General features: G+C 39.7%; 1 protein-coding gene across 1 annotated transcript in view; it reads right to left on the bottom strand.

The window, feature by feature from the left end:
• PDZD8 (PDZ domain containing 8) overlaps positions 1-17,664 on the bottom strand; it is a 90,258-nt gene that overhangs the window by 23,521 nt on the left and 49,073 nt on the right. The window contains exon 3 of the mRNA XM_007936851.2: positions 13,314-13,416. Coding sequence (XP_007935042.1) covers positions 13,314-13,416 — 103 coding nt within the window. The remainder of the gene's footprint in view (positions 1-13,313; positions 13,417-17,664) is intronic.

The following is a 17,664-nucleotide window of genomic DNA, read 5'->3' as shown; positions in this document are numbered from 1 at the left end:
CCCCCCAGTAATTCCTTAATTTTTTGTTATCCCTTCATCTACCTGAGGGTTCAAATATACAATCATTTTAAAGTCACTTCTATATTGGTATATTACTTTCAGTTTATTTGCAGGGAATTAATCTCCCCCATGCAGATTTTGCTGGCCGTTATTCTAGCACTGTTCTCTCATGTTTTGGTATATTCTGGATTGTAGACTCCTGAACAGAAAGATACCTGCCCTCCCCAGGGTTTGCACTTGCCCTCGCTTGACTCCCAGCAGTCCTCAACTTAGAAACAAGGTTTATACAAAACGCTCAAAGCTATAGTCCTGAGGTGCTATCAGGGATATCACAGATCCTGCTATTAAAATCAGGTCCTGGTCATATCTGCCTTCTGCCTCCCTAAGTACTCAGTTTTCCTTGCTTTCTCACAGTGAGTCCAATATTTGCACAAATACACAAGAAACCTCTAGGGATGGGCTTGGGAACTGGGAGACCAGGCTCAAATGGATAGGTCGGAGAAAAAGTGACTTTTAAAATACGCAAGTTTCCTCAAATTTCACAAATGAGTGTGTCATCAGAAAAATTAAAAATGTGCTTCATAATATCTACTTCTTTATAGTCAACAGCTTCCTCCTTAGACTCCTGATAATATTGTCAGAAATACGTGTTAATTTACAAAAGATAATTCACATATCATTCATTTAGAAAACAAACCATCGGTCCATACTCTAAGAATTACTAGGTAACCTTTAAAGAAATGAATTACCCAGAAGTCTTCTTGTTTATAGAGATTAATAAAACATTCTTATCTCCTCCAGAATAGAGCATACTGTTTATATATAAACAGCTTTCAAATACAGCAATCTATTTGTCTAATATGATCCAGTATCAATGTAAATCAACATACTTAGAACTGGGAAACAAAGCTGTCCCCAAACCCACTTTAAACTCTATTCATGTTCTACATATATGTGGAGAAATACATAACAATTTACGGAAATATCAAAAAGACTGAAACAACAGGACAGAGGAATTAAATGTTGCTGGTGCTACTCATTTCCTCCTGCTCCACAGGGGCAATAAAGACAAAAATAAAAAAACTTCCACGTGGGTTGACTTTTAGCCTATTCCGTTTAAACTACATTCTTTAACTTAGTAAGTGGCTGCTGCTATTGGTTGCTGTCATCTCTGACTGACGGTGGCATTATGGAGCACACAGGACGATGCTGGCTCCCAGGCACCTTCACAGTTGTTGCTGTGTCTGAGTCTACTGCTTTGGCTGTTGTGTCTTTCCACTTTACTTGAGAGTTTCCCTCATTTTCACCAACCTTCTGCTTTGTCAAACACAATGTACTTCACACTTAACAGTAACATGCAAGCATGGTGTGAGTGCTTGGTTTGGTACCAAGAACTATTATTTCCTTACCAAAAACCCAACACGCCAAATCAGGTGCTATGGAGTCGACTCCTATTCACAGTGACCCTGTGGACTGCAGAACAGAACTGAGCTCCACCGTGTTTAAGGCTGTGTGACCTTTCAGAAGGACATCACCAGGCCTTTTTCCCAAGGTGCCTCAGGGTGGGCTCAACCTGCTGCCCTTTCAGTTAGGAAATCCCTACTCTTTTCCCTGCCATCTCACAATCATACTAAATAGACTTAGAAAACCTGAGACAAACCTGAGACAGAAAACTGTATTCTTCATTTTTAATCAAGATGAACTTTAAGACTGTAAATGCAGCACAGGATTTACTACTACAGCTCAAAGTCATTTAGTTTATTTAAGAAGTCAAATTATAGAACATTATATATGGTTAAAATTTCATTGAGTCCCTACTGTATTCGCAAATATTGTCAAATCGAACTAGACCAGAGCTTTCATAAAAACTGACATTTTCAAAAAAGCTTTATTTGCTTTAATCTTTCTCTCTCTTTTGATAAGATTAAGCTTGTAAATGGCAAACGGTTAAACAGGAGCACCCAATGCTATCTGCAAGGCAGTGGCCTTAAACAAGCACACCAAAATGCCGACTGAGGCACGTGCCTAATTTATGTATAAACCGCTCTGTCTCAGAGGTTTGCACTTGAAATCACAGCTCTTTTGGGAGCTCTTTTAGACTCGTTGTATGTACTTTCAACAGTAGGGACAGATCTGGACTTTTTCATGTAGCTTCACTCTGTATCATTCAGCAAGACTTCTAAAACTCTCCAAAACTAAAAAGAAAGCATTCTGGTTCCACTTTGACAAGAATATACCACAAATGGGATGGCTTGAATAACCAGGAGTTTATTCTTTTACAGTTTGGGAGGGTAGAAGTTCAAGTTCAAAGTGTCAGGCTCTCGGGGCTGGGTGAAAGCCCCTCAGCCTTGGGCTTCAGCTCTGCCTGCAGCTCCTGGCCCACTGAAGCTAGAGGCTTTTTTTCGCCCAGACAGCTGCTGGCTGCTGAGGCTGCCAAGCCCAAGGTTGACATGTAAAAAGGCACAGTCCTAATGTTACCAAAGCATATGGCAGGCCATGAATTCATCAAGTCCATTGTAAGTCCCAAGGTCAGCAGAGCATGGCAGGCTGCTGAACAATGACACAGCTACATGCAAGGTCCAAGTGTGCCATAAGCTAGAGACTATCCCCCAAGGCTTCTCCTTATATACAGGAAGCAGACCACATCCCAAAGGCAGCTACTCAGCTGCTTGTGGTAGATCCTACCATGGAGCTGATTGCCAGTCTCATCTTGGGGAATAACTACCACCAGCTGCCCAGCCACTCAACCAGGCCCAGCCAAGTTGACATACAAATTTAACCACCACAGAAAGTAAGGCAAGTAAAATTTTAGATCACACATAATAATTTTATTTACGCTACACTGAACTATGGGAGCTCTGGTAGCATAGTGGCTAAGACACTTGCCTGCTAACCAGACAGCTGGCGGTTCAAACCCAACAGCCACTCCTCGGAAGGAAGGTTGGGCAATCCTACTTCCATAGTGATACTGCCTCGGAAACCCAAGGAGGGGTCGCTATGAGTCGGGGGTGGGGGGCGACTCAACGGTACATAACAACAACAACAACAACAACAACACTGAACTATATACAAATAGAGTAAAAAGTTCTTTTGCTGTTTTTAATAATGCCAAAAATAAAATATTTCTATCATTATGTACCATATCTGTAAACTAAAATGCTCACTCTGAAAACCAAGTATTTCATAGAGATTATTAAGCAGTAAATCTCATTTTATGGACTCCTCTAACTGAAACACTTTTATTTGGTGAGACCATACATTAGAGAAAGCCTTGGAGAAAGAATAGTGGCCAGACAGCTAGCACTGTTTTGCCCAAAACATTTTCTAAATGTGAAGTTTTGTAAGCAAAACCAAACAAACAGCGGTAGATATTGGTGGAGATAATGCTAATCAAATTATCATACAAATAAATGTAAACTGCTAGAGTGGGAGCTCTGGTAGCATAGTGGTTAAGGCACTTGACTGCTAACCAGAAGGCTGGCAGTTCAAACCCACCAGCCACTCCTTGAAAAGAAGATGGGGCAATCTACTTCCATAGTGATACTGCCTCGGAAACCCAAGGAGGACTCGCTATGAGTCGGGTCTGACTCGATGGCAAACAACAACAACAGTGATTAAGTATTACCAAGGAGTTTCCTGCTAGTTAGGGAAGGTGTCCCAGAGGAAATGATGATTAACCATAAGTCAGGGTCTGATAAGGAAAACAGAAACCATCTGAGTATTTAAAACAGAGTGACCTGAAGACGGGAGTAGCTATCTGGTCATGGAAGAAAGTGAGAACCAAACAGGGGGCAACGGAGCAACAGCAAGAAGTCACTACCATCCTTAGGTTGGAAGCATAAAGGGAGGAGGTAGTAGAGGCCAAGGGCTGGAGCATCAAGCAGAAGCTGGACTCACAGTGGGCCTGTCTTGTGAGAAGCACCAAGGTATGGAGCAGAAATAACTGCTGCCAGATATCTCGTTCAAGGCAGAGAAGGAGATGGAATGCTTTACATTGGTCAAACCTGGCTGACTGGCTGAAACAGAAGACTTGGAAATGCAACCTGCAGGGCTCAGCACTCTTGTCACGTATGCCCAAGAATGTACCTGAGGGCAAAAAGGCTAAGGTCTGGTGCACGCAGAGATGTGAAGAATGGGGTTTTGTTTATGTTGGTGCACAAAAACAAGGCTGTGTAGTGGACAGGAAGTATGGCACGGGCTGGGCTAGCTTGGCTAAAGTAGGGAATGAGAGGGAAGGGAGGGAAGAAGAGGAGAGGAGGCTGGAGAGCTAGATAGGGACCAGGCAATGGAAGGCTTTGTAGGCCATATCAAGGAATCTGTCTTTATTCTAGGAGCAATAAGAAATCATTAAGAGATTTAAGCAGGCAGTTTAGGAGCAGATTTGTATTTCAAAAAGATCACTTACTTTCCTTGCTCCTCGCAGGACACTCACTGGACAACTGCAACATACCAAACCAAAATACAAAACCCACTGCTTTTGCATCTACTCTGACTCAGGGCAACCCTATGTTACAGTGTAAACTACTGCACAGTGTTTTTCTTGGCTGTAATTTTAAGCGAGGAGATCATCAAGCCTTTCTTCTTCAGCACTGCTGGGTGGGTCTGAACTGCCAACCTTTAGATCAGCAGCCGACACAAACCATTTGTGCCACTCGGAGACTCTACTAGATGCAGGACATGTAAAGAGAATATAGCATATCCGTCCCTCTGTGAGGTGTATCATCAAGTGTGCAGCAGGAAACTTATCAAAGACCTTCAAAGCATCCTTTTAGCATGTGTTACTTGATCAGGGATATGAGATTTATCTTCATTGTCCCATAGACTGAGTTCTTTGCTCAGTAAATTTGTTGATCATCTCATTGTTTACTTTCTGAAATTACATGCTTCCATTAGTCACTCATCCACCTTGCCTTTTCAGCTGAAGAACATTAATTTATTACCCATCCATTTATCTTTATATGGCTATCTCATTTCCATGTTAATTTTAGTTCTGTCTCTCCATCTTATTCAGCTGTCATAAATTTCTTTTATTGTAGAAACTAGAAACACAAGAAGAAGTAATTTCCTCTGTAAGAATATCATTGTTTTTAAATAAATGCCTAAATATATTTTATTCTGTGATATTTATTCTCATGAAAAGTTTAATTTTCTTGTTTTGGAGGCCCTGGGATATACTGTCTATTTCTTTAAGGGCCCTAGGCCCCTTTCCTAGATCTCATTATATAATGTAAGTACAGTCTAGAATTCTCTTACAAACTTATTTGGAATCTTTTCCTTCATTTTGTATCTCTTAACTTGGCATTTCTTAGTAAAACCTAGTGCCAAGTGCACGTACGAAGATTATATTGTACATTCCTCCCTCCAGATCTGCTCTGTCAGTACGGTGCCATTAACCACGTAAGGCTACTGAGCCCGTGAAATCTGGCAGGGTGAACTGAGATGCGCTGTGATTGTAAATTATACATCAGATTTCAAAGCCTTTGCATGAACAAAGGAATGTAAAATACCTCATTAACTCCCTACCCTGTTGCGTATCTTTAAACCAGATCTATCTATCACAAAACATTCTCCTAATAATTAAGTGTTTTGGAAACCTTTGGTATGGATCTTCGTCAAAAGGTTTATGAAAGTTGAAAATGCATGAATTGTTTTCAGTTCTTTTATATGTTTATTTCACATCTTCATATTAGATAGCAATGATTTCTCTACATACATTTTCTTCCAACTGATTACCTTCCCTCTCCCAAGTGTTTCCCGATTCAATTGCCCTAGCCTTTACTCTGAAGTAAAGGAGACTGACTCACTGGACCCTATAATAAGCCAGAGCGCCTCTGAATCAGGCTCAGTCTTGAGCAAGTCAACAAGGCTGATCTTATTTTGAAGCCTCTGCCACTCATCTCTCTTCTCCCTACCCCAGAGCATTCCTTGCCACTGATCTAAAAGGCATCCACTGTCATGATCCCCAAACTGTCTCTGAATTACCTGAATACTGTTTACAGTCTAGCTTTTGTTAGAGGAAGTGGGATTTAATTGAGTAAGTATAGAATCTATATGAGATAGGCTCTGGTAGCGTAGTGCCTAAGGCACTTGACTGTTAACCAGAAGGCTGGCAGTTCAAACCCTCCTCGGAAGCAAAGTTGGGCAATCTACTTCTATAGTGATACTGCCTTGGAAACCCAAGGAGGTGTCGCAATGAGTTGGATCCAACTCGACAGACACCTAACAACAACAACAGGAGCTCTGGTAGCATACCGCCTAAGGCATTTGACTGCTAACTAGAAGGCTGGTGGTTCAAACCCACCAGCTCTCCTTGGAAGGAAGGTTGGCCAATCTACTTCTGTAATGATACCACCTCAGAAACCCAGGAGGGGTCACTATGAGTTGGATCCAACTTGATGGCAGTGAGTTTGGTTTTTTGGTTTTAAGTGATAACTAGGACCTCTGGTGGTGTAGTGCCTAAGGCATTTGACTGCTAACCAGAAGGCTGGCGGTTCAAACCCACCAGCCACTCCTCAGAAGGAAGAGTGGGCAATCTACTTCTGTAAGATACCACCTTGGAAACCCAAGGAGGGGTCACCGTGAGTCAGAATCAACTCGACGGCAGTGAGTTTGTTTTGTTTTTTAAAGTACTAACTATATTAGAAATACGGTTTGCACATCTCTTTTTCTACCCTGACAGTGGTTCTCAGAAAGCAAGCATCATCTCTTCAAATGGTCCTCTTATTGTAAGGGCCTAAGAACAAAACTGAAGGGAGTCAGACATTAAATTACCTTTCAGAATCAAATCCTTTTTAAAAATGGGGCTTTGATAAGGAAACAGCAGGGGAAAGAAAGAAAAGTACCACTCAAGTCAAACAGAAAAATAAAGTCTAGAATGTAGGAAGTGAATTTTTCTGACTTCCTAACTTTGGGTAGTGCTGACCCTGTCTAAAGCTTTGTTGCAGCAGCTGATAATCACAAACTGACAGTTCTATTTCCAGGTAACCTTCTGAAAGAAAGGAATATATTCTTCTGATTAAGAGTTCCTTAATAACATTTATGGATTCCCCCAACTGTTACCTGAATATCACTTTCTGTTTTCTCAGGTAGATCTGTAACATCATGGCATCTTCTAATACCATTAACCACAATTCCCTCCAGGACCTGCGTATCGTGCTGTGTAAGACCTGAAATCCTCCCACTGCTTCTGTCTATGCTGAACACACAATGTGCTCCAGCACCTGTCTTCTGCCTACCTTCTGTACCTTCAGGGACCCAGAGTCATCTTTCTGATTCTGTCTCCAGTTAAAGACAGCAAGAAATCTATACCATTCCTTCCACTGATAACACATATTTATATCAATTACTGACTTACCCATTCCTTTGATTTTTAACCTTCTATCTTTGAGCACAGAAGCAAAGACTTGAACTCTTACGAAATGCAACTGTAACCAAGTATCTGGGCGCAAAGTGTGGTAGTGAGGAAGAAGGAGGACATTCAGTAAAATGTACATCAAAAGCTTCTTTCTAAAATTAAAACTGCTTTCATCTGTTTTTCCCAGAATGGAGAACAAGGTAAGAGCTAGAGAGAGCTGTTCAGGGCTTGCACTGGCCCCACTGCCCCTTCCTGTAGCCCAGCACTCCCCCAGTCAAAGATTCACAGCCCATTCATGGTGCCTCCTCTTCTTTCCACAGGGCCTTGAGCATCCAGAACAGAACAACCGAAAGAGTCAAGCGACTGGATGGATAAATGATAGAAGACATATATGGCACAGGTAGTAATACTGAAACAGGAAGAGAGAAGAAAAGGAAAAAAGAATATTTACTGATAATCTATTTCATGTCTGGCACTAGGGGCACAGTAAGTGGGTATTCAATGGAAGGGAACTTAAGTTCTGGGAGAGTAAGACTCAGGATCTCTCTTGAAAACAATGTGTACTTATGTGACGTTGAAGTGATCTGTCTGCCTTACCACGTACACAATAATGACTATACATTTTATTGTAGATCAGATTAAGTTTTTTGTGAATTGTATTGAATAAGCACCATAAATTCTAAAGATACACAATTGTTTTCATAATTTACAACTGAAATCTCATAGCCTAAAATATTTTTTAAATCTAAAAGCTCCTTACGTTTTTCCTTAGTGAAAGGAAAACAAAATCATCACTGAACTGGAGGAGGGATGGACTGACACGAGTTACTAACTGCACTGCCTCTTGGTGGTGTATGTGAAGATATTTTTAGCATAGACTCTATTATCTCTTCAATGATGCTCTAATTTTTGTTTCAGTCTAAAATCTAATTTTTGCACCTCAGCTGTCACATCTTATGAAATTCTCATCTTTCCTTATCCATTCTTTTTAAAGAACAAATAAAACCACCAAAACCAAAAACCAAACTCACTGCTGTTGAGTTGGATCCGACTCATAGCAACCCCTCCTTGGGTTTCTGAGGCGGTATCACTACAGAACTGGATTGCCCAATCTTCTTTCTGAAGAGTGGCTGGTGGGTTTGAACCACCAGCCCTCTGGTTGGCAGTCAAATGCCTTAGGCACTACGCCACCAGAGCTCCCAACAAAACCACAAGGTACCCTATTTATCCTATGAGTGCTTTCATTTTGCAAATGAGCTAATAAAAATCTGAATGTCATATTTTGCTTCAAACTAATAAGGTATTTATAAAGCAGGCTATTTGTTGAATTTTTCTTTTCAATTTTCCCTTGATATCTAAATTTAAATTATAAGTGTGTATATATATGTGTGTGTGTGTGTGTGTGTGTGTGTATAGAGAAAGCGAGAGCGAGAGCGAGAGCGAGAGCGAGAGCGAGAGAGACAGAGAAAAGGTCAAGAAATAGATGTAAGGGTTTTTCCTGGTGGTAAGACTATGGTGAACTGCTCGCATAAAAGCCATTCACAACCCCCCTTTCCTAACTTTTAGTTCTATAAAGACTCAAAAATGAAAATGTTTTCCCATCTTCCCTTGCTGCTAGGGAAGGCCATCTTACCCAGTCCTAGCCAGTGAGATGTAAGTGGAAATTCCCGGGAAAAGCTTCCAGGAAAGCATTTACGAAGGACAAATCTGGCTGACATATGCCTTTTTAAATGCTTGGCCCTGCTTTCGATCACTCACTTTTTCTTGATAGGCAGATACCTGAGGGTACATTAGGCTTCTTGCAACCATGAGGACAAAACCCCACGTTAAGGATGATGGAGGAGGAAGCTAGCAAGGGTCCTTGATTATGGTATTGCTGAACCACTGCTCTAAACCTGGAATTATCACACAAGACAAATAAACCCTCTGCTTGCTTAAACCATTATTAGCTGGGTTTTGCTAACACGCACAACTAACGCATCTAAGTCCTTGCCAACATCTGTGCAAGAAGGACAAACCTAAAGCTCTCCATCTGTTACTGATCTTCTCCTACGACCAACACGGTAAGGTGCGTAATGTTTTAAAATTCAATGGCATGTTTAAAATGTGGAAAGAATTAAGTGTCCTTCATTCTGCATATTCTTTCAAACTAGTAGCTAACTTCACTGAACAAATTTCAACTTTAAAAAGTTGATGTGAGCCCAAATAAAAATTTGTTAACATATTATATAAAAATTTGTATAAATTTGTTTATACAAAAAACAACTTCTAAACTTATCAAATGTTTTACCATTCTTATCTTTTAAGGATGCTCTATTTTCTACTCAGTTTGTAATATAACCAAAATCATTGATCTTATTCTCCAATGTATTATGTTGCCTTGAAAAACATGCTAATTCTTGTCCCCAGATTTATTACATGCACACACAGGTAATTTAATCCCGGGAAAGAGTAACTGCTTCTGACATTTCAACACCAGATGTAATTAGTAACCTAGAATTCTTTCTTCAAAACTATGACATAGGCTAATATCTAAAATAATGACTCAAGATTAAAGTGTTACCAACCTTTGCTGTGAAATATTAAAGCTGTCTAATCTCATACCTTTGAAAATAAAGGCCATTGAAAATGGCAATAGCAATGGCAAGTTATAACCATTTCAAAGTAAAGCCAAAATTTACCTGGACAAAACAATAATGCTTTTCCATGTAGTTCAATATTTCAGAACAAATTCTAAAACTTGTTATTTTACTCCTCTGAGCAACTGCTTGAGATGCAACTGATAAAGTTCAGCATGAACACCCACATGCACATAAACATGACACTTTCTGCAAACATTACTTTGACCATGTCATTTCCATGCTCAAAATTCAACAGCTCCCTACTACTGTCAACAATTCAAACTTTCTGGGTCAGCACAATCTCCCTTTCCAGTTTTACTTTTCTCTATTTCCCAACCCTGGTCAAAGTTCCTCTCCTTCTTCCAAAACAATTTCATATCACATTTTTTACAAAGGATGTTCACAACAGTTATTACAAAAAGAACTCAGAAGCAATCTAAAAGGCAAAGGAACATCTGCAAAATACCACGTTAACTATTACCACACACTGTGTAAGCACATATGGGGGTATTCTTTAAAAAATGAGAATTGTGTCTATTTTAAAAAAATGCTTCAACAATATACTATGTATATTACTATTCTAGAAAGACCAAAACACACATTATTATTGCTAACAACCAATCAGTGATAGTACTACAACACCTATTCATCAGTACAATGACGACATTATAGAGAAACACTTGTCCTAAATAATGGCTACAAATAATAGTCACAGGATTGGCTGTACTGCCACCAAAGTACCATACGCGATCAAAAGGGCAGCATTTTCCCAGGGACAAAGCTAAGAAGGCAGGACGGCATAGGGAAGAAGGACAAAGAGAAATCACAAACACAAGGAGGAAGTGGGAAGAGTGCTGTTACACTGCAGGGACTGCAATGAACATCACGAAAGGAAATGTGTATGACTGCTGAATGGAAGACCAATTTGCTCTGTAACTATCACCCAAATCATAATTTAAAAAAATTACTATTTTTAAAAAAGGAGTTAAAGGTGACATAAACAATTAAACACCTAAGTTTTTAAACATATCTTTAATATTTTTAAAGTAAGGAATACAAAATGTTACTTTAAAAAAGTTTTAAAGTGTTGCTAAAGAATATAACCTAATTTATCCCTGCAAAAACAAACAAACAAACAAATGAAAAACCACATTGACTTGGTAACTAGATCTTTTCTTTAAAAAGAGTAAATGTAGCTGCAGAGAGGGTTGGAGGTTTTCAATAAGCACTCCTGGATGTTTATTACAAAGCATATACTTCCCACTGCTGTTCAGTCCTATCCGACTCATACTGACCCCTCCTTGCATTTCCAAGGCAGTATCACTACAGAAGTAGATTGCCCAGTCTTCTTTCTGTGGAGTGGCTGGTGGGTTTGACCCACCTACCTTCTGGTTAGCAGTCAAATACCTTAGGCACTATGCTAGCAGAGGTCCTATAAAATACATACAAAAAAACTCAACTCACTGCCCTGGAGTCGAACCTGATTCACAGCGACCCCTCCTTGGGTTTCTGAGGCAGTATCACTACGAAAGTAGATTGCCCAACCTTCTCTCTGAGGAGTGGCTGGTGGGCTTGAACCACCAGCCTTCTGACTAGCAGTCAAATGCTTTAGACACTACGGTACCAGATCTCCTAAAGCATATATTTAATAAATGAAATTTAAAAAACAAAACCAAACCCCAACAGGTTCCTTTAAGGCCCAGCCTTTTTCCATCCCAGCAATAAATTTCTGGAATTCGGTTTCCTTTATGAAACTTCGTGGGCTTACTAAGGAAATTCTGCAGACAATGCTTTGATAAATGCTGTTAAAATCTTTAATAGACTATTATTAGATTTATGCAAATTCTAAGACACATATAACAATTACTACTAAAACTGTTGTGCAGAATATTCAAGAAAACCAATTTATCTTTGGAAACAATAACAGTGATAATTTTTATTCATTTAAGAATTAATAGAACCCAACAAGTCCAATTAAAGCATGCTAAAAAGCACTATTTTTTATTTTTAATTATAGTATTTAAAGTATTTGAGAAGTCTTTATATTTTACTTTCCTACAACTTAGGTGGCAATTAGGTCATTAAGGAAGAGATCAAAAAAGAAACCAGGATCCCTAACTCCTTACACTAAAAAAATCATTCCAAACCTGTCCTCTTCTTTCCATTTCCTCAGCTACCTGCCTAATCTAAGTAACCAACAACTCCTGTGACTTGACTGACACCTAACAGATGTCTCTTTCAGGTTTACTCTTTTCCTCTTAGAATCCTTTCACTACAGAAAGAAAATTCTTTAATGTACACAAGTCTGTGTCACTCCTCAGCTTACAAGTCTCCCATCACAAATAATAAAATTCAAACTCCTTATCATGCCCTACAAGATGAAGCATGGCTTTTCCCTCCCCTCTGTGCTCTTCCACTGGCCACCTCTGCTTCTCAAACCACCCACTGCATTCCGTGAACTCAGCTGCCCTCATGCAGCTGCTGTTCCCTTTGCCAGGAACGGCTCCTACTCCCTTATGTTGGCAAACTCTCCACGTGGCTTGCTCCTCCTCTTCATGTGCAGTGTGGGGTTCCCAGATTTAGCAAACAGAGATACAGAATATGCACAGAAATTTAAATTTTAGATAAACAGTAAATAATGTTTAATTACATCCTCTGTAATATTCTTACACTAAAAAATTATTATTTATCTGAAATTCAAATTGAACTGTACTTCCTCTGGCATCCCTGGCTCCAGTGTCATCCCTTTTATTCCACATCTAGGGCCTCCTTTGTCGTAATTCATCTCCTGATTTTCTTCTCAGTACTTGTCAATCTCTGGAAATTACTTTGTTCACTTCTCTGGTTCACTCATTGCCATGTTCTATCTCTATCTCTAACGTGCAGTTAGTTCATCACCGCTCTTTTAACCACCACATCATTACATCTGCCTGATGTTAACTCCACAAGCATAAGGTCTCTTCTTCTCTTGAAACGTTTCTCCAGCTTCTAAAACAGTTTAGCACAAACTAAGTGCTCACAAAATATCTGTTGGATGCATGTATGCTCTGAATTTACCTCCTTGTAAGGTGTTGAGCAGATTATTCCTTTCTAATTTCATAAACCAGGAAATAATGTTACAGAAGGAAAACCAATGAGACTGTTTGTCATACAAGCAATCTGAACACTCTAGTTTTATGTGATTTATCTTATTACTAGTGTTGTATTACAGTAAGACAAATAGTAAGAACTGTCTATAATATCACTGCATAACCACAAATAACTAGGAATATAGAAAAAACAAAAACATGTTTACAGAATGACTTTACAGAGATGTAAAGTTACACCAATCACTTTACCGTCTTAATAGAACTCCTTTGTTTTTCTTCCCAAACATTACTGCTCAACTCAAGTGTGCAATGAATATTTGCTTCTCTGTCATAGGATCCAAAAATAAGTAACCTGCAAGATAAAAATAAAGCAAGGAATTACATGCATTAAAATGTTTCTCTTTGAGCATAATGTCTATACCAAGAAGTAACACATTACTCTATTACTATTAAAGCTTTGGTAACAGGAGAAAATTTAAATCAAACCCTTGGTACACCCTCTAGTGGGAAAGCGAAGTAAAGCTAAAATTAGGTGACATTCCAGGACATGCTTAGTATTTTAGCAGGTAAGTCAAATAAATACAAAGTACAGTCAACCCACTGGACTGCAACTAACAACAACATTATCTACTCATGAGATAAAGAAATTAACCAGATATTTATAGACAGTAGCAAGAACTACAGATCTTGAAACCAGATTGTTAAATTCTGAAAAAGCTGCACTGACGTACATGGTATGAATCATCTCTGTAAAAATTAACCCCCCAAACAGTACAAAATAACTGATTATGAATATTCATACAAACACATGTACATGGCAATAGGATACTGAAAACAACAAAAAAGCAAAAATCATCACCTCCTTATCTAGTCTAAGGAGCTCTGGTAGGACAGTGGCTAAGACATTTGGCTGCTGATTAGAAGGTTGCTGCTTCAAACCCACCAGCCACTTCTCGGAAGGAAGGTTGGGCAATCTACTTCTGTAGAGATACCACCTCGGAGACCCAAGGAGTCGTCGCTATGAGTCAGAATCGACTCAAAGGCAGTGGGTTTGGTGTTTTTTTTTTTTAAATAAGAGTACTAAATAAGAAAGTCTTTTGGATACCAAAAAACAAACCAAACTCAACACCGTCTAGTTGATTCCAACTCACAGCAACCCTATGGCACAGAGTAGAATGCCCCGTAGAGTTTCCAAGGCTGTAATCTTAAGGGGAGCTCTGGTAGCATAGTGGCTAAGGCACTTGACTGCTAACCAGAAGGCTGATGGTTCAAACCCACCAGCCACTCCTCGGAAGGAAGGTTGGGCAATCCTACTTCCGTAGTGATACTGCCTCGGAAACCCAAGGAGGGGTCGCTATGAGTCAGGGCTGACTTGACGGCACATAACAACAACAACAACAACAACAATCTTAAGGGAAACAGATTGCCACACCCTTCTTCTGTGGAGTCGCTGGGAGTTCGAACCAATGACCTTCTGGTTAGTAGCCGAGTGCTTTAATCACTGTGTCACCAGTGCTCCTTTTTGGGTAACAGCACATCATTTACACAGAGATTCTCAGTTCATACGTTGTTGTTATCAGAGTGTGTGGTAGTTAAGGTTGTTTGTCAATTTGGCTGGGTCTGGTTTTGAGTAGCTGGGTAGCTGGTGGTAGTTACTCCTCATGGTGAGATTGGTAATCAACTCCCCAGTGGAATCTACTGGAGCAGCTGAGTAGCTGCCTCAGGGATGTGGTCCGCTACCAGTACATAAGGAGAAGTGTTGAGAAAGGTCTGCAGCTTTTGGCTGCTTGAATCCTACATGTAGCTGAGTCGTTGCTCAGCAGCCTGCCAGGCTGTCTGCTACCTTGAAACTCTTAATGGATTTACATTGGTGGCCTGGTGGGTAGTTTGGTAGTAATGTGGGACTGCCTTTTCACTTGTCGACCGTGGGTCTGTCAGCCTTAGCAGCCAACAGCTGCCTGAATGAAGAAAGCCTCTAGTTTCAGTGGGCCGGAAGCAAAAGGCAGAGCTGAAGCCCAAGGTCAAGGGGCTTTCACCCAGCCCCTAGGGCCTGGCACTTTGAACTCGTACTTCTAGCCTCCCAAACTGTAGGGGAATATACTGTTTGTTACAGCCTGTATCTGTGATATTTCTGTTAGAGCAGCACGAATTAACCAAAACACAGTGAAAGGGGATTAACTCAGGACTGGCAGGACAGCACTATAGTTAAGAGCACACAACTTCTGGTCAAAAGGACCTGATTTTGAATCCAAATGGCTCACTTACTAACTTGACCTAAGGCAAATTACTTCACTTCTCTAAACTCATCTCTCTCTCTCTGGAAAATTCAGGGCAAAAATAGTACTCACCTCTTAGGTTGTAAAAGATGATAATATATGCAAGATACTTAGCTTAACGCCTAGCAAACAGTAAGTGCTCAATACATGCTTATTTCTTTATCTTGAAAACAACTGTCAAGGAACTATGGCATGACCTACTTGCACTGTTTAATATTCAGATATAAGTTGGAAATCTCATGTCCAATTACATTAAAGAAAAAATTACCATTAGCCATGTATCCAACTTCTGTATTATCTGTCTTAAAATCAGAAGATAAATTTGTCTATTTGTTTCAGGAGTAAGCTTGAGAATAGCTTTACAATAAGCCACATTTTGACTATTATTCCCTTACTTTATCTCTACATGAGGCTGAGGGGATAGGAGGGAAGTAACAAAAGGAAGTGGATAATCCACATTAGAGTAATAGGAGAAAACTATGTCCTAAGGTTGGAGATGATGATTTCCTCAAGGAAATCCATACCTCAAAACAGAAGCCCGAATAAACAATGGGGGAAAAACCCGAATAAACTTAAATCATTCTTAAAGATTCTTAAAAGGAACTTTAAACTTAATGCTTAACAATCTATAACCAAAAATAAGGCAGGCCAAATTCTTTAAGATTCAAAACTATAAAATACTAAGTTTATAAAACAAGATTTTTCATTCACTAAGCCTCTGCTGCCACCATCTGTTCAAAAGCATAAACTATCTTAGGACTTTTACTGTCATGTAGAGATGGCTATGTGATCATCAGCTAGTGTTTCCAAACTCCTGACAAGTATTAACCTTTGGGATTTGGGAATAAGAAAGAGGAATTCTCAAAAATCCTTCCCTGAAACCATGGTATTCTACATTTCTCTCTTTTCTTTTTAATTTAAAGGTTATTAAAAAAAATGAGTCAGACTTCCATCAAGATGGCAGAATAGGTAGGCAAGCTACACAGACCCTCTGCAACAAAGAAATGAGAAACCAACTGAAACAGATACAGAACATAATTCTGGAACCCTGATCTTTGAAGGGAAGGATGAAGAAGTGGATTAAACACCAACTAGTAGAAGAACATGAATGAAAACAGTGAGTAAGGACACAAATGGAGCTGCAGACTGTAAGCTCTCCTGACGACACAACCTATTAGAATATTTACAAGTGGTGTTCTGATCTGGGCAGCAACCTAAGAAGCAGGTCTGCTTGCCAAGGGCTACATGGGCAACCACATGGTGGCTGACGACTAGAAAGAAAAACAGAGAATAAGGAGACGAACAGCTGTGGACTGTTGGTTTTTCTGAGGGTGAGGCCCTTTTGAGTATGCAAGCTTCATTCTGATACTGGCAGCAACCTACGAATAGGCTCCACTTGCTGAGGACACCACGGGCAACTGGACTGGAGGCTAATGATAGAAAGTGCAATATTCCCCTTGTAATTCCTGTACCTCACACCCACTTGGTGAATGAAGTGTGGCCATCCCCTACCTCTATCCACTTTCTGGACTGGCAGGAATTCCATCCTGGTCTGGGCACCCAGGCAGAGCCCAGGTGCCCCGCCCTTCCCCCACTTTCATTTGTGTTTATTTTTAAACTATTCTTTTCTCCCTCCTTTCTTTCTCCCCCCCCTCCCCTGGCTCTCCCCATCCCCTTCCCTCTTCCTTGGTTACCTTCATTTTTCTTTCTTTTCTTCTTTTTCTTTCTTGGTTCATACCATCCCTTGTTTTTCTTTCTGCATTTCTCTCATTTATTATTATTCTTTTTCTCTTGCTCTTTTCTTTATTACTTCTTCCCCAAATATTGTGGAGTTTTTACTTTTTTAAAAATCTTTTTGTCTTTCTTTTAATTTTTCTGTTAATTTATTGCCTTTCCTGTCTTTTGGGTGATTGTTGCCATTTGTTTATGTAATTTGTGTTTTTTGTTCTAGTTTTATTGTTCTGGTGTTTGTTTTTTTTTTTCTAACTGGGTATGGAGACAGCAACCATGCACATTTCATCCAAGCATACCGGCACCTCCTGCAGCCAAATCACAATAAAAAGTTTTAAAAAGATGTAGTAATACTGGCAGTTGTTTGTATTAACCCATTAAAAAATTAAAATTGAAAGAAAAAAAAAGAGCTATTTATAAAAATGAACTCAAACCTATACGACTATGAGACCAGAAGAACTAGATGGTGCCCGGCTACCACTGTCAACCACTCAGAGGGGGGATCTATGGAGGAGATCCTGGATAGAGAGGGAGAACAATGTGGAACAAAACTCAAAATCATTTGGAAAAAAAAAAAAGGGACCAGGTTTGCT

The sequence above is a fragment of the Orycteropus afer genome, unplaced genomic scaffold, assembly GCF_000298275.1.
Source record: "Orycteropus afer afer isolate SDZICR_OR568_19922 unplaced genomic scaffold, OryAfe1.0 scaffold00038, whole genome shotgun sequence".
NCBI lineage: Eukaryota > Metazoa > Chordata > Mammalia > Tubulidentata > Orycteropodidae > Orycteropus > Orycteropus afer.
Note: the sequence above shows the minus strand (reverse complement) of the source record. Positions and strands in the feature narration are given on the sequence as shown.